Source organism: Monodelphis domestica, chromosome 3 (assembly GCF_027887165.1).
Source record: "Monodelphis domestica isolate mMonDom1 chromosome 3, mMonDom1.pri, whole genome shotgun sequence".
NCBI lineage: Eukaryota > Metazoa > Chordata > Mammalia > Didelphimorphia > Didelphidae > Monodelphis > Monodelphis domestica.
In genome coordinates this window covers 7,876,676-7,894,936 of record NC_077229.1, presented here as the reverse complement: position 1 = coordinate 7,894,936, position 18,261 = coordinate 7,876,676, and the positions used below count along the sequence as shown (strand labels likewise).

The following is an 18,261-nucleotide window of genomic DNA, read 5'->3' as shown; positions in this document are numbered from 1 at the left end:
TCTTCTCCTTAATTCTTTCCCTATATATTAATTAAAATCACCATAAATATCTAAACTGACTTGGGTATTTTATTTGGGATTTTCTCTGGCAACCAAATTAATTTTGATTGTCACAACCCTAAAATTATCCTTACACATCATTACTCTTGGGTATTACTCAGAATAGCAGAGTATAAGGATAAGTGATAAGGGCCAGGGGGAAATGCATGAATTGTCTTTAAGAGGAAAGGAGAATTTAGGCACAAACCCTGGGAGATTTTGAAAGGAGAAGAGGATCTTGGGAGTTTACTGGAATTAACAGTGACTCCTGATCTGGCTTTCCTCTTAGCTGGTAGGGAGGATCTTTGCTCTGACATCTCCTGGGAACAGACTAATCTTATGGAAAGATTAGGAAATTTCTGGGTTGGGGAACTGCCTTGGAGGAAACCTTCCTTTCCCTGAAGAACTGAGATCAACCTGTCAGAGACAACTTGGTTAAGATAAACCCAAGGGTTTGACACCTGGGATTTTGGGTTTACCTAGGAAGCTAACCCCAGACTTTGGGTAAGGACTCATTACATCTGTGAGTCCTGCATCCTCAGCCTTTTAAATACAATCTGATATTTAGGTCAAATAGTTTTGTGGGTTAGATAAGATCAGGGAGCAAATAAGGAGGACTTGAGAAGACAAGAAGGGCAACCCAGTGGGGGGGGGCATTGATTGGGGAAGAGGAGTTATAGCTGTATAGATTTAGGACCTTATATACCATTTCCCTAGCTTCAATAAACTTGTTTTTTTTGTTTTTTGTTTTTTTCTATAATTGCAAGGGGTTGTGCTCACTGGCCCTGGGAAAGTCCCTAGTTGGGTTTTTCTATCACCAGTCCATCTAGGTCCTTCCCATTAAATCTATCTCCTTTTGGAGGTAGATTTCTCTGTCAAGAGCACATTTAATCCCTTCAGATACCTGAAGATAGTGTGTGCTCCCCAGAGTTTTCTCCAAGATAAACATCCCTAGTTCCTTCAAACTGATCCTCATATGTCATGAACTTGAGGCCCTTCACAATCTTCCATATGCCCTCTAAAATGTGCTAATAGCAGCAATCACTGACCCCTGGGGCCTAACAGTTGTTCGAGTCCAATAAAACTTGTTTTGAGGAAGCTTGTCTTTCTTGTGATAGGCTTGTTTCTGCCCTGCACCTGTCCTTTCCTCCTTCCTGACAATCTCTCCCTTTTCTGGAACCTTCCATGCTAGAAACTTTCATGCCTGATTGCAGTCTTACTAAGTGGATCGATTAGCTAACACCAGAAGCAAGAAACTTATATCAACCAAATTGAGACCCTACTTCTCCCTCTATGCTGGTCCTGGCCTATTGCATGGCTGACCCAGGAGGGAACTGAGCTAAAACACACACAGAGCTCCTGGATGCCTTGGTAGAGGAGATAGGACCTTGGCCAATTGATTCTTTGATTGATGAAAAAGGAATTGCCCCAGAAATGCAAGATGAGAATGCCAGACTCCAGGATACCCTTTCATCCTTACCACAATTCACTGAATGCTGTGCCCTGGTATCCCTGCCTTCCACTCAGTGCTCCCATCCCCAATTGTCAACATGAACCTCACCCCTTTGTTCCCATGAGTTAAGAGGTTTTTCTTTCAGCATTATGGGCTAGCCTACCTTGGTACCTAGAATAAGAATGGACTGAGACAAGGAGTGAAAGAGAACCAAAGAGAAAGAAACAGGATTTTCATTTCTTCCCTCCAATTAACCCTACAAGATAAGTAACATGGGGATAACTGTCCACTCCATTGAACAGATGAGGAAGGTAACCTAGTAACATTCAGTGATCTTTAGCATAGTTCACCAAACCAGGAAGTAGGACAGTGAGATTGGGTCCCAGGGGTTTGGCATCTCCATCTAGAGCTCAGGTGGTCACCCTACTCTGTCCCAATGCTGACTAAAGCTATGCAGGTGAGTTTGGGAATGGAACCAGCAGTGAAACCTCCTTTATGGCCTTGATCCAACTTCTATTCTAAATCTTCTGTTTTCTCTTCAATCTTCCCACATCACCTGCTCCCTCCTCCCCTACAGCCTAGAATCTTACCTTTTCTCTGAGAACATTCATCCTAACCTCCTAGCTTAGCCTCCCTAAACTTTCTTTATACCTATACCATACATCATTCCATCCTTTAGTATCTCCTGAGAGATTGGTCAGGCTCTTTACATGGGGACCACAAACTGGGCCAACTCCTGCAATCTCCATTCACACTTCTATGTGATTCTGACATGGAGAAATATACTGAAAACCTGATGTCTGTCCAACAATTGTCTAAAACAGGAGAGGAAAATGCTAGTGGACACTTAACACTTGGATATTCAGTAACCAACATTTCAGTTGGAGAATCTCTCCAATGCATCTTCCCCAAAACCAAAACTAGTGGTCCAACACTTCTTCCCAAAGAGGTCATCCTGTTTCAATTCCAAATAGCAGGGGGAACTAGTTGCTTCAGTGCATTCTGATACTTGTATTCAGAATTTCCAGTTATTAAGAACTCTCTTTCCATAAATTCATCATTCCTTACAACACAATAGATCATCATCATCACTATCAGATACCACAATTTGTTCAGCTATTCCCCAATCAAGGAACATTCCCTCATTTTTCATTTTTTTGCCACCACAAACTTTTGTATTTATATAACCTTTATATTACTCCCCTCTCCACCAACCACTTTTCTTAGTCCCTTTCTACTTCTCTATTGCATACTATAGGATTCTATACCTAAATGAATCTGGCTTTTATTCCCTCTCTGAGCAAATTCTAATAAGAGTAAGATTTAAGTATTATCCATCCCAACCCACATTTATTGTAGGAGGTGGTATGTGGATTCTTTCCATTTCTATTTCCCCACTGACTCAAGACTATCAAGGCAGGATTCTTTGATAATTTCTTGTAATATGGTGCCAAGGCATTTTTTGAGATCATGATTGTCAAGGAGTCTTAATTTTAAATTCTTAAATTGTCTCTCCTGGACTAATTTTCCAGGTCAGTTTTTTCAATGAGGTATTTCATACTTTCTTCCATTTTTAATGTCTTTTGATTTTGTTTTATTGTTTCTTGATACCTCATGAAGTCATTAGCTTCTATTTGTCCAGTTTTAATTTTTAAAGAATGGTTTTCTTCCATGACCTTTAGATCCTCCTTTTCCATTTTGTCCATTTCTTCTTTTCATGGAAATTTTTTCTACATTAGAATTTTGTGCCTCTTTTGGTATTTTGTCAATTTTGCTTTTTAAGCTATTATTTTCTTTTTGCACGACTTTCCTTTCTTTTTCTCATTCTTTCACTTCTGTCATTTGGTTTTTTAATACCCTTTGAGCTCTTCCAGTACTTGAGACCAATTCCCATTTTTCTTTGAAGTTTTGCATGTGGCTGCTATGGTATCTCTATCCCCACCTGAGTCTGTGCCTTGTTCTTTGTCGCCATGGAAATTTTCTATGGTTAGGTGTTTCTTTTGCAGTTTCCTCATGTTCCTAGGTTTGTTTTTTACTTCTGTCTTAGAGGTGGACTCTGTTCTCAGGGTTGAGAAGGCACTCTCTTAAACTATAGGGGTTTTTTGCCGCTAGGTGTGGGTTTCTTCAAGTTTCATTCCTTCCAAGGTGCTATGACAATCTGTGAGCTAGGAGTTCTGAAAGCTGCTGATTCAGTCCCTCTAGAAGGAGGCTGCTGACAACTTCCAGAACTCAGAGCGCTGAGAGCTATTTTACTCTGGGCCAGGGATTTCACCAGAGGTTTGAAGAGGCCCTGTAAGTGCTACAGGGCTTAGGAGCAGGGCTTAGGACTTCAAGAGGTGGGTGTGGGGTGCTCTGCTGTTGGCTTAGGCCGGGTCCCAGGGTCTCAAAGTTGGCTGGTGTCCAGGTTCAGAACCTGGTGCAATAAGGGGGAAGAGGCGGAGGGAGGAGGAGCTGCCTGTACTCCTCTGTGCACAGTTTGACTTCTGGTTCCCCCTTATCCGGATAAATAGATCCTCTCTGCCTATCTTTCATGTTGTTTTCTGCAGGAGAGTTACTTCACTCCATCCCCTTTGTGGTTCTGTGACCCCAGGCATAGTGAGGCTCTGTTTTAAGATTGGTTTGAGAGGATTCTCCAAGTGCTTCTAGCTTTTGCTGCTACTAAGGTGTCATCAACTCCTTTTATGTTTTAACCAACAATTTTTACTCTGATGCTTATAACCAAGGAATAATCCTTTTAAAAGCTGGCATTTGGAGCCTTCCAAAGCATTTTACAAATACTGTCTCATTTAATACTCACATCAACCCTGATCAATAGATATTCTTATCACCTCATTCTCCAGGAGACAGAAATGGGTTCAAGGTCATATAGTATCTCAGTGCCATAGACCAAAATGGCATTTAGGCCTCATGGCTCCAAGAACAGAACTTCACCCACTGGGCTGCCTGGATGCTGAAAGCATTACAGATATCATTGACTGACTTACTGAAATATTTATATAAAGTCTTTCTATGACACCAAACAACAGGAAACAAACAAGTACCAATCAATTGGAGAGTAGCTGAAGAAATTATTGTATATACATGCCAGGAGATATTAAGGAATGATGAGAAACATTAGGATTTCAGAAAAAAATCCAACATGTTAATAGAATTTTATGCACTGTATGAACTTTCTGTTTAGGGGTAGAACTATGATGGCAGCATAGTAGCAGGACCCTTCTGAATCTCCTTCGAATTGATCATTACAAATCATCTCAAAAGGACAGAAATAAAAAACAGACAAGTAAAGGACCTCTCCCACTGGACTCAGTGTGAAAGGTAGCAAGTGAATGGTGATTCCTACTCTACAAAGCGGTGAAACTGCACTAATCAAAGCACAAGCTGACCACCCCACCACACCATCTACTGCACCACTTAGAGTAAGGACAAGGGCAATATCTCCAAATTCTCAGGAACTAGTTGAATCCATGCCACCAGGCTGCTGTTCACTGTCTTGGTGTCTGGTCCTTCCTGGTCCTGAGCAGCCCTACCCATACTCAGCTTGTCCCTCTGTCCACACCCTCTTTTTAGAGCCCAACTTCATTCTGCTTCTCTTCTCCCCAGGTTTCAGGCAGCATTTTTGTATGTCTTATTCCACAGTTAAGGAAATCATCATAGCCAGCATTTTGAGGGCCCTCAGGGATTCATCACTAGCACCTTGCTCTGTAGATGCCCATTTTACAGATGAGAAAACAATTTAGATGAGATGAGATTACAATTTCATCTTCACCATAAAGTAAGATCTAAGTAGGGTGGAGTAATTTAAATTTCACAGGCAGGTTTTCATAGTCTAATGTGTTTGGGTATGTATTTATAGTAGGACAAATAGATATTTTAAACATATTCTATTGCAAAATCAAAAAAGATTAACATTGATTATATGTGCTTTAAGTACAAGAAATAAGAAAAGTAAAAAAAAATCAAATATTCAATTGAAAATAAAAAGAAAAGCAATAAAATAATTCAGAAATTCAATTTGTCAGCCAAAACAGTGTCTACTTGTCTATGGACTTTTATCCCCAATGACAGGATACAGTCAACCAGTGTCAATAGAAGGTAATCTCTTTACATGTGAGCAATGAATCCAAGAGTCCTTTTCACCAATTCTGGTAGCTGTTGGAGTGGTTAAGAGTACTTGAAACAGACCTTCCCAGTGTGTTCCATCCTTTATCACACCAGGCAGGCTGAGTTGCTCCAGTAAGCAGCTGGAAATTCTTTATGTACACCTTGTCTCCTGGGTTTAGGTCATGAAATGAAAAGTCTATCAGTCCTGCTTATACTGCAGCTCTGGATTCAGGGAGTTCTCGCAATTTGTTCCACAATTCCCGTATGTGGGAAGCAATAGAAGTGTCCTCCCCTAGTAGTGATATATATGCAGGAGAAAAAGGCTTAGCCCATATAGGGGGATGTCCAAAAAGCATCTCAAATGGTGAGATACGTAGATCTCCCCTGGGCCTGCTTCAGAAATAAAATAGAGCAGGGGAAGGGGGGGGGGAGGGAGAGAGCGAGCTTCAATCCATTTTAAATGAGTCTCAATGCAGTTTTCCAATCATGATTCTCTGTTCATTCAACGTGGCCTGAGCTCTGGGGTTGATACAGTACATGGAATTCAGAAGTTATCCCCAAACAGTAATAAATTTGGGACAGGATCAATTTGGGAAGATGAGTTCCCCTGTCCAAATCAATTCATGCTGGCAGGCCAAAGGAAGGAATAATCTAATCTAAGAGTACCTTGGCAATAAAAGCCACTGCGGCTCAGGTGGTAGGAAATGTTTCCAGCCTTCTAGGTCAGCTGAGCCACTATGACTAGACAAATTTATCATGTCCAGGCTTTGGCATTGTAATAAAATCAATTTGCAGATTTTCAGAAGGTGTCTAAGACAAGATTCCCATGAAATGCTTTGCCATGAAAGGTGTGTTGGTTATATGTTTGACAGGTGTGGCAGACTGCAACTACAGATGCTACAGTAGTTATACCCGGGGCTATTCCATACTCTTAGAACAGAGTCTATAATGACCTGAATGCCAATGTGACAGTTTTTATGGACAGATTGGCATATTTGGTAACGAAAACTTCTAGGGAACAGGGATTTTCCCTCAGATGACACCCATACTCTATTGATCTGTTTTCTTTGAATTTTTGTTTCCATTTTTTCCACTTTTGTTTTCATTATAGGAAAGTGAAAAATATGATTTGTTCCTCCTTGCCAAAGTTAGAATTAGTTCAGACCCTTCTAAGGCAACAAGTTTTGTGGCAGTATCTGCCTGATGGTTTCCTCCAAGAGACAGGGTCAGTTCCACCTGTATGGGCAGAGCAATGAACTTTAGCTAGGATTTCAGGTAGCTGAAAAGCAGAAAGAACTAATCTGTATAAATTATTGCCCTCGAATCTTTGGCAGTTATACCAGCATGGTTTAGGGCTAGAAGTTCTGCGCCTTGAGCACTTATATTTGAGGGGAGTGAAACTGAGCAGAGTGGCAAATTCTGTAACTACAGTAGCTCCAGTGTAATGTATGCCATACCTCATGAAAGAAAAACCATCAATGAATAAGACTAGATCTGGATTGTCTAAAGGAGTGTCCAGGAGATTATCTTAAGGCTTTTCAGCCATGGATACTAAAGATTCACAACTTTGTAATGATTCTCTTATCTTGCGAGTCTTTGGTTCAGAAAATGCCTGTTATATATGCCTTAGCAACAATGCTTCGTTTTCATGTGAGCACATTATTGTAAATGGGCAATCAAGTACTAAGTTAGCCACCTTAGTTACTAATAAAGCTGTGGCAGCTATGACTCTAAGATAGGGGGTGCTTCTGAAGTGACTGGGTCCAAATGAGCTGAATAATAAGCAACTGGATGCTGAACCAGTCCCAAAAACTGGAGGAAAAAAAAAAACAAAACACCTGAAGCCTATCTTTACAAGGCTCCTGCTATGAAAGAGAAACCCCAACTTAGGGGGGGTTAGAATTATGGCCCCTACAGCAGGAATGTGGTACTGAGCCTAGAGCCCAGCAGTGAGCTGTTATATATATATATATAAATATATATATTTATATATATATAAAATGTATATATAACATATGTCAATATATATTATTTTACTGGATTTTATTAATTTTGTTTAATTTAATTTTCTATTTTTTAATTATTCTTCATTTTATTATTTAACCTTATTGATTTTTAAATTGCTTGCATCTTTACTGTTGGCAAGTAGGTCCAGGGCACTGGCTTGTAGTATGCTAAGCAAGGGAGCAGAGTTTCCCAGGACTAGGGGCAATGGTGGGGAGAAAAACCCATACTGGGCATGCCAGAGTGGTGGGCGAGCAGTGGCCTTGCAGCTGCCCCGTGTCTTAGGGCCTCAGAAAGGAGGAGAGAGAAATAGAAATTACTTTCCAGGTTGCTATATTGAGCTTGCTATTCTGTCACTGCCATTAGGACCCCCTAGCCATGCTCACAGGGAATTCCAGCAAGCAGAAAACCAGGAAGAGAAGAGAGGCAAATCTGCCTTTCCCTCAGTTTATCAAACTTTTCCTCCTCCTAGTAACTCTCAGAAGCCAATTGTGGCTTCCTACTTTGCCTAGGCCTCCCACAGGGGCACTCCAGGGCCAGTGCAAGGGGCATCTGACCTGATCCCTACCTCCTAATTTCTTGACTCTATGGCTGCCTTTTCCCTGCTGCCATTCTAGCCTCATGACCTGATCCACTCCATGATTTCCTTCACACAAGAGGAATTCATAATCAAAACCACTTAATCCAAAATAATTTTTTTAAAAGGGGAAGTTTGGGCCACATCAGAAAAGGGTGACTTGAAGGTGTATATTTATGTATATATAAACAGCTGCATGGGGATGGGGATTTCTCTATTCTTCATAAAGAGACTTTAGTATCTCCGTTCTGAAGGGCACTGAATTTCACTAATTTTCTATAGGAATTTGCCAATCAAAAATTACTGATACGAAATAATGTAGGCTGGAGAATAATGCAAGATTTTATCCCATACGATAAGGTTTCTCTCCAGTATAGTTTCTCTCATGTTTAGCAAGAGAGACGTTTTATGTAAGCCTCTCCACGGTGTTTACATTCATAAGGTTTCTCTCCTGTCTTGATGTGTGGAGATTGCCTCTTTGTGTGAAAAATCTCTCCAATGTTTACATTCATAAGGTTTCTCCCCAGAGTAGATTCTCTGATGTGCACAGTGTGTAGATTTATAAGATTTCTCTTGAGTGGATTCTCTGATGTGACACAAAAGAATCCCTCCATGTAAAAGCCTTTCCACAGTGTTTACATTCATAAGGTTTCTCTCCAGTGTGGGTTCTCTGATGTGTGGCAAGACTGCTCCTTGTTCTAAAAGCCTTTCCACAGTCTTTACATTCATAAGGTTTCTCTCCGGTGTGGATCATCTGATGTGTGGCAAGACTGCCCCTTGATCTAAGAGCCTTTCCACAGTCTTTACATTCATAAGGTTTCTCCCCAGTGTGGATTATCAGATGTTTGGCAAGATGGACCTTCTCCGTGAAAGTCTTTCCACACTGTTTACATTCAAAAGGTTTCTCTCCACTGTGGATTCTCTGATGTTTAGTAAGAGAGTCCTTCATTGTAAAAGCCTTTCCACACTGATTACATTCAAAAGGTTTCTCTCCAGTGTGGGTTCTCTGATGTGCAACAAGATGGCATTTCATTGTAAAAGCCTTTCCACACTCTTTACATTCAAAAGGTTTCTCTCCAGTGTGGATCCTCTGATGTGCATCAAGAGTGGCCCTCTGTGTAAAAGCCTTTCCACACTCTTTACATTTATAAGGTTTCTCTCCAGTGTGAATTCTCTTATGTACAGAAAGAGATCCTCTCTCTGTAAAAGCCTTTCCACACTCTTTACATTCATAAGGTTTCTCTTTAGTATGGATTCTCTGATATGCAGGAAGCTCAGAATTCTGACAGGAAGGTCTCCCACCTTTATCACTCACAGAATCCACCTGTACACATTTACTTTTTGAGCCCTTTCCTCCTACATTATCTTGATACATGGGCATTTCAGGAGGCTTCTCATGTGACTGAATAAGTCTTACTTCTTCAGGAAAGCATTTCCTATATTCACTATCTGGAAAACAGTTATTTCCTGAGGTTAATTTCATAGACGGAGTTAGACCTGAATATTGGCCAAATTTCTCTGCAGTTTCATCAAATTCATAGTCACTCTTTGGATTTTTATTGGCCTTGATAGTAGAGTCACAGATTTCTCTCAAAAGGAAGTCATGGATACCCTCATTCATGCATCTTTGGGAGTCAGATCCTTCCACAAAAAGAATCAGCTTTGGAGACATCTCCTTCGCTTCAAAATCTACTCCTAAAGAAAACAAATGATGATATAAGCACAGAAGGAAAAAGGACATACACACACAGAGAAATATACATGCTTTTCGCTTATGGTAGAAAGTAAACAGCTTTTTATTCTATTTCTCCAGGCAAAAAGGAGTTTTCAAACTGAAATGAGCAGCACCAGTTTTTGGATAGATCATTTGGTCATGTGTGCAAGACAGATGTTTTTAGAAAGACTTTGACATATAATTACAATGAAACCTCACAAGGGACACATGACACAGGTAGGCCCAATATTCTCATTAGACTTTGGAATTCATATCATGAGTAAAGAATGAAGGAATGACCTGACCAACTTTCTTGCAACTAGACTATAACTCAAACCCTGTGCCTGAGCATATTTTGTCTGAAGTATTGGACAGTCTTTCTCCATTGCCCTTTCTATCTTTTCTAAAAAGTCATTTGTCCATTAGTCTTATAATTTTATGAATTTCAGGTAAGCCTCCAGGTATTCTGGTCTCATCATTTTGGAAGTACTATCACATGGTCATTCTTGGGAAATTGTGTATGCTAAACAGAAAAACAACTTCACTCTTTTTAACTCCCATGCAATAATTCTCAAAGTAGAAAAAAGGTTTTCTTTTCTCCACAGATGTAAAGATTGTATGCCATTAAGTGTGCACATACTAAACAATCATCTTAGTTATAATCTACCATAAATTATGTTTCATGCCCTACACTGAATTTAACATCCATTTTTCAGGAAAAGAAGAACATGATTTAGCATTGGTCTGCCAGCCCCCAAGTTGAACATTCCCTGACAGATAAAAAGTCTTTTGGGATAATAGGCCTTATATGCCTGATTTCAACTCACCAGGACAGGAGCTCCTTGGGTCTTTTTGCTCCAGCAGACACGGTGCTTTCCCTTGCTGAAAACAGGAGATAACATTTTCTCTAGGAACTGGAAGGCCTAGGCATGAGAAAGAAGGAAATGATCAGAACAGAAAAATAAAAAATATGGTCCTCTTAAAAGGAAAGGGGACATGCAAGTAAGGCCTCCAGAATGGTTACTGTTGTGTTCACTGTTGAGACATTTGCAGAAGGGCAGAGATCATGGAAACCATTTGCAACCAGAAAATTCCATCTTTATTTACCTCTTGTAAAAGAAGGAGGCACAATCCAAAACCTCCATTACCTAGAAATTAAAGGCAGCTGGTAGTGAAGGGGTAAGAGATCAGAACTTGGGATTGAGGAAGGCAAATTTAATCCAGTCTCAAACACATGGTAAGTGGGTGCCCCGTGGTCAAGTTATTTCACCTCAGTTTGCTTCAACTATGAATTAAAGACAATAAGACTATCAAACTCACAGGGATGTTGTAAAATGATAATTATAAGAATTCATTAACCCAATAGAGGACAAAGAGCATGTATTTTGGAATGCTTATTACTTCCTTTCCATTCCTATCATCTGGCCTGGGATTTGAAGGAAGAATGAAGGAGTAAGAATAAACTCATGAGGGGACAGCTAGGTGGCTCAGTGGGTTGAGAGCCAGGCCTAGAGATGGGAGGGCCTACGTTCAAATCTGGCCTCAGACACTTACCAGCTGTGTGACCCTGGGCAAGTCACTTAACCCCCATTGCCTAGCCTTTACCACTTTTCTGCATTGGAGCCAATATACAATATATAAGGGTTTAAAAAAACAAAAAAGAATAAATTTGCAAGACTAGGCAGAATGAGGGGCTATGAGTTATAGTCTTACACTTTTAAAATCTTATTCTCATATTGTTATGGAAATAAGAATCCCCTTACGTTACTTCTATATGTCTACTTGTGTATGTCAAATATGTTTCTTGTAAAAAACATCCTCATAGGATTAATATTTTTAATGCAGTCTGATATCTACTTCCATTTTATGAAGTTCATCTCATTTATAACTGCAATTATTACCATTTCTGTATTCCCTTTCATCTTCTTTTCCTCTTTTGATCCTACACTTTCTCATTTCACTGTCTGTCCACATGGTTCCCCTTTAATCACTCCCCCCATTTCCCCTACCTTATATTATTCCCTTCCTTATTCTTCTACTTCTCTGTGGGGCTTTTTATTCGCTTCCCCTATTCTACCTCCCTGATATTATTCCCCTCCCTCTACCACCTTTCTTATTCTCCTTCTATAGCTCTAGGAAGTAAAATAAGATTCTACACCCCAATGAGTCTGTCAGTTATACCCCCAGGAGAATGTTTTACTAATTGCCTGTCACCTCCCTCATCGTCTCCTCCACTGTAATAGTTTTTCTTCCCATGACTCTTTATTTGGTATGATTTGCCCCATGTTACTTCTCTCTTCTTGCTTTTCTCAGTGCTATCCTCTTTCACCCCCCTTTTTTTTGCATACCTTCCTAAACAGTTTAATACCACATTCTATCTATGTATATTTCTAACTACTATAAGGAGATCAATTTTAAGAGTTACAAATATCTTTCCATTTCAGTCTGAGCCTTGTTCTTCTTTGCCTCCTTAGATATTTTCTATGGGTAGATGTTATTTTTGCTAATTTTCCCAGACTTCCCCCCCCCCCACTTTGTCTTCTATTTCTGTTTTCAGGTAGAGGGGTCATTCTCTTAAACTTCAGTTTCTCCTTGCTGTTCCCCTCAGCTGTAGTTCCAGTTTTCTGCAATTTTCATTTCTTCCACTCTGAAAGCTGCTGATTTAGTTATCTCTAGAAACTGCTAAAGGTAATGTGGAAAGGAAAACTGAGACCGAGGAACCATTTCAGAATGTTGGCAGGAGCAGAAAGGGCTTGTGGAATTGAGAGCTTGGAAAGGGGTCTTTGCCCTGTGAACTCATGAGAGACAGGACAAAAGGACGGGAACTCAGAACCCCAAACCTGTGGTGCCAGAGCCTTGCCTTGATTTCCCCTTGCCGTGAAGACAGAAAATCGCTGACATCTTTGGATCATTGTTTAAAGAAAGCAAAAGAAGAATAACTGCTGCTGATGGGTACTGACAATCCCTTGAACCTCACGGGGGTAACCCCAAAGACCTGTCCCATCTCATTGCCTTCCCAAGAAGGATGGTAGTGACCTGTTTAGAGTAGGATAGTGAAGAGATTAAGGAGAAAGGAGGAAAAGAGATGCTGAAGCCTCAGCCATTTGGCTCAGCTGAAGAAGGAAGTGACAATCTGATTGCTTAATCCTATAGAGTTTCCTAATCCTACTGGCCTATTCCTTCCCTTGTTTCTTGAACTATTAAACCATCCTTGTTCTAATGAATACCACAATCAGATCTAAATCGTTACAGAAGTTAAGGAAGAAAGTTAGAAGGAAGAAGAGAGGGTGTTGGGGTAGGCTGGCCATTTAGCCTTAGCTAAACAACAAAAGAGCAAACAGGGATGTTCAGCCTGCCTGACAAGTAGGGCTTCTAGTGGTTCAGGCACCAGCCAAGTCCTGAGGACAAGTGAACTCCATAATCCCACAGAAGGCTACTTATTGAGACACAGCCCCTGTTCATCCTTGCCACATCAGCTCAGGGGTACCCCACTTGTGTGTTCAAAGTGTGAGGAAGAGGGAGAATTACACAGACCTCTCAGCTCCAGTGGTCCTCTCACCTTTCCATACCAACCCTACTATCCCTTCATCCTCCCCATTTATCTTCCCTTTATAATCATAACAGTTTGTAGGGTTCAGAGAACTGGGACCTACTTTGCCCTGGGGCTATAGCCTTTACCACAGGTTTGAACTGGCCAAGTGACTTTGGGACCTCACGGTTGGGCTTAGGAGGCCCTAACAATGGAGATTTAAGAAAGTTCCCCAAGTCTCCAATTTGGCTTGTGCCCAGGTTCAGAATCTAGAGCAGTAGTTGGGGGGGGTGGATTGTCTGCACTTCTCTGTTAAGCCCTGAGTTGTTGAACCCCAAGGTAAAGGAATACCGTACACTGAATAAGCCTCAGTGACCTAGGTATGAACCTAGGACAGCTTGCCCTGGAAATTCTAGGCTGGTGTATCATATCCCTGGAGACCCTAACAGAAGGGGTGCCATCTTGAGTTTGTGTTCACGTATCTTATGGATACCCTTAGTTATCTGTTGTCACAGAAACATGGCTTGTAACCATGTCGATGGGTATGTTTGTGCTAACCACTCAAATTGTAAAAATAGACTTGAATCCAGGACTCCAATCCCCAGAATCCTTTGCTCCACTTCCCCAGAATGCTTTGTAATCACACTGAATTCTCGCCTGGGCGAGAACACAAATGATCATTTAAAGGAGTCCTCTGCCTACTGAGGGCTCTTTTGGACTTCCGTTTTGGAGCAGAGGTGGCTCTTTTCATAATGTAGGTGAGGTGTCTAGGCCAAAGGCCTAGACACATGTTTTCTTATCCTGTATTTTCTTTAATCCTTAATCTTTAATAAACCTCATAAAAAATATAATACTCCTTGCAGAGAGAAACTAATTTCTACCTGCCTCCGTTTCCCTAATTTTAATTGTTACAAAATATAGTAACAACTTAGTTTCCAATAAGAATCATGCCCTCCCTCAATAAAGTTGCCTTTGATGCGACGAGTTACTATCTGTGTCAGTGATCCTTTTGATTTGGCCACCCTTCTAATGATCCTTGCCCCCTCCTTATCCCAGTGAGGACTTCGAGGACTTCTCAGGAACATCGTAGGACCCCAGATATCAGCAGAGTGTTCCTGGCCAACCTCCTGTTCATATCACTCCTCTGTGTCCATTTTACTTCCAGTTCCCTCCTTATCCCACAAAATACACCCTTTCAACCTAATTTTCAAGTTGTTTTCCTCAGGAGAGCCACCTCACTCTTTCGCATGTTCATTCTGTGACTCCAATCATTTCTTTAAAAAGCACCTTCTAAGGTTGCTTTGACAGTCTCGGGATACATCCACCTTTTGCTTCTGCTATGCCAAATTCCTACCTTCACCTCTCCATTAATACTTATTATTATTATTATTAAGAATATCCTTTCTAAAGACCAGACCCAGCTCAAAGGGGAAGGGACTGCCTTGGCAAGTAGAGTTCCCTTCAATGCCCATCTTCAAAGAAAAGCTGACTGGATATGAACAGAGCATTTGCCCACAAATTTCAGGTCTAATTAGGGGCTGGACTAGATGACTTCAGAGATTAGCTACAAGAATGTAAATCTGTAACTTTGGTTTGTATTTTGACCTTTAGCTATCCAAAACAAAGGAAAAACAATTTTAGGGACAAGAACGGAATGTCTCAGCTTCCCATCAAATAATTCAAATACTTTTTTTTTTTTTAATGAAAAGCTGCCCTGAGGAGATCCCTGGGCAGAGATCAGCACTTCTGCTTTTTTACTGATTGACAAAGGCTCCAAATCCTGTACATCTGGCTTAGAATAATGGCAGATTCAGAGTTAACACAGGAAATGGTCCTTACCCACAGAGAGTAGATTCTGCACATTCTCCAGCATGACCTCCAGGTACAGCTCTTTCTGAGAATGATCCAACTGGCACCACTCTTCCTGGCTGAAGTCTACAGCCACATCCTTGAATGTTATTGACCCCTAAACCAACAAAGTCACAAGTTTTAGAGCCCAGTTTTCATCTGGTACAGCCCTGATCCACTGACTGGAGGAAACTGAACCACAAAAGGGTTTTACCCAAACTCTGAACCCTGAAGGGTGTCAGAGCCACCAATGTAGATCAGTCATTCAGAGCCCAGCGGAATACTGGCAAAGGCACTTTGTGTCTAAAGTGAGAATCACACTGTGAAGAGTGAAACCCGGAGAAGTGTGTTGTTACTCTGAGTGAAGTATGAGATTCTGTGGAGGAGAAAGAGAGAAGGTGATCTGAAATTCCTCATCACAAGTGTCAAGAATTGGTCCGGTAAGAACATTTTCTTGAAGACTTTCTGAGAAGGTAGCAAAACAGTGAAAAGGGAATTCTCTACTTAATTTCCCAAAAAGGCTGAAATACTCTTATCTAGATGAAAGCATAGCGTTTATAGGGGATCAGAGTCTGATTCAACCTAAGTGAAGAGTCCCAGTCTCATGTTATATGGACAGTTTGGTGAACCACTGCCGATATGCCATAGCCAAAACATGTTGTCTTTGTTTTATGATGAGTGCCATTCATTACTAGAATATACTCAGTCATTTTACATTTAGTTACATGGAAAGAAGAATAAGTATGAGGAGGAAAAGGGGTTTTCCACCTTTTAAAAATTGGACATTTTGGCAATTGAGCTCATTCAAAAGAAAGATACTGACAGTGTAATGATTAGAATTCTCAAGAAGCAGAATGTCTTCTGTCTTAATTTTAAATAATTTATTGACTGGTCATTTAATGTAGTCAGTTGACACTCTGAAAGATCTAAAAGAAAGAAAAACAGGTAAGATGAGCTAATATAATAAAAATGACAATCTCACCTAAATTAGTTATTCATTGCCATACCCATCAAACTACCAAAAAACTTTTTTTTTTTTAAATTTGAGAAAATTGTAACAGAGTTCATCTGGAACAAAAGATAAAGAATATCAAGGGAAGTAATGGAAAATATGTAAACGATGGCAGCTTAGCGGTACCAGACCTTAAACTGTACTATAAAGCAGTAGTCATCAAAACAATATGATACTGGCTAAGAGGTAGAAAGATGGATCAATGGAATAGACTAGGGGTGAATGACCTAAAAGGGGAAAAAAAATGGTAGTTCTCTCTCTCCTCCAGCACAAGTCATTTCCCTTTCTTTCTCTCTTCCTTTTGTCTTTATCTCTCTGTCTCTGTCTCTCTGTCTCTCTCTCAACATATTTTATACTCTTCTATCTCACCCCTTTCTGACCCATTCCCTATTGTTCAGCCTGGAATGCCCCTGGGACATCCAGGGGAAGAACAGTCTGGGGAAAGGCTGGGAGTTTCCAAGCATAGGAAGACACAATTCCCCAGATCCTCAATACAATGTAGAAACCTGAAACTCTACAGGGGCCATTCCACTGCCCTCTACACCCACCCAGGGGATATTCCATGCCCTGTAATGGCTTTGCCCATCCCCATGGAGAGACTACATGGAATATCCTTCAATTGATACCATCCTGTCTTGGGAGGAATATGTCTGAGCTACAGTTCTCTGGGCCAGAACCAGCATTCCCTCTCATACAACAAAGCTCACTCTCCAACAGTAGCAGGGCCAGAGAGCAGCCCCTGGAGCCAGGTCTGGGAAGGAGAACTGCTCCTGATCTATCTAAAGGACAATCAAAGAGTTCAGAGAGGAAGGAGGAGGCCCAGTGCAAAGGGCAGCCACCACTGCTAGCAGGGACAGCAAAAGGTCCTCCTTCACATTAGAATCAGGAGGCAGAAAGAACTGAGGCCCAATCTGGGCTCAAAGGGAAGAATAAAAGCTTTAGGTCTGTGCAGTTATCTAGGGAAGCTGAGAGTCAAGCAGAGCAGCTGGGCTCACTGGGACTGGGGAGTCTCACAGCGCCTGGGCCTGTCTGGTGGCACCTGGGTGGCTCATCCAGGCAGGGGCTACCCAGGCCAGGAAAGCCCAGAACAAAGTGTTTGTGGGGTAGCCAGGGCTGACCCTGGAGCTCCCCCTGAGCACAAGCAGTGAGGGCGCCCCTGGAGGCCTGGCAGAGACACAGCTCTGAGTTCTGCTGGATCCCAGCCTGGCCCGGGGAGGGGCTGCACTCACCTGGGAGGGGGGCCTCGGGGCCCCGGGGGCCATTCCTCTGGCTGCAGGTTCTCTGCAGGACCACATGCTTTCCCGAAGCTAGTATACTAGGTACTTTCTTATACTATACTAGGTACTTTCTTAGCGGCTATGGAGGAGTCAGGACAGGGCTGGAAGAAGGCTCCACCAACCCTCTGCTAATTCCTGTATAGTCCCTCCCCCACAGTAGCCCTAAACCGAGGAGCCCAGGTAAAATACTCCATTTCCCGGAATGGCTGCGTCATGACTTCATGTCAGCCGTGGCCCTCCCCCAAGGAAGACTATTTCCCAGAATACCTAGTTTCTGAGGCGATACTAGTTTTGGCACTCTCAGCTACTGGAAGTCACACAGTTGTATTTCTTGTACCTTGCTTGTTGAGTGTGGTAGAGGAGGGAGTAAACAGACGGGGTGGAGGAGTGGGGGGTGGGAGGGGGCGTCCCTGGGCTCCGTGCTTGGGCAGCTGAGACTTTCTCCTCCCAAATTCCCAGGGAAGGAGAAGACCCGGTTCGAGCGGTTCCCTCTTACTGAGCCTTGGAGTTTCGGAATGTGCGCATGCGCAAACAAGAGTCCACCTGCAAAGGGCTGTGTGTGTGCTGGGTAAAAGTGTGAGTGGGGTGGGAGGAGGGGAAAGTGTGAAGAGTGTTTGTGTGTGTCCGTGTCCGAAGGCGGGGATCCGAGCGCCACCTGCCCAGGCCATGTAGAGCTTCGATCCCTTGATCTATCAGTCCCTGAA

General features: G+C 41.8%; 1 protein-coding gene across 1 annotated transcript; it reads right to left on the bottom strand.

The window, feature by feature from the left end:
- Positions 1-5,311: 5,311 nt before the first annotated feature.
- On the bottom strand, positions 5,312-18,076 carry LOC100616838 (zinc finger protein OZF-like). Its single transcript, XM_056820495.1, has 4 exons — positions 17,510-18,076; positions 15,260-15,386; positions 10,719-10,814; positions 5,312-9,872 (listed from the first exon to the last, which is right to left on the bottom strand). Exons 1-4 carry the CDS (start codon positions 17,573-17,575, stop codon positions 8,737-8,739), a joined length of 1,425 nt encoding a protein of 474 aa, XP_056676473.1. The 5' UTR covers positions 17,576-18,076; the 3' UTR covers positions 5,312-8,736.
- Positions 18,077-18,261: the final 185 nt, after the last annotated feature.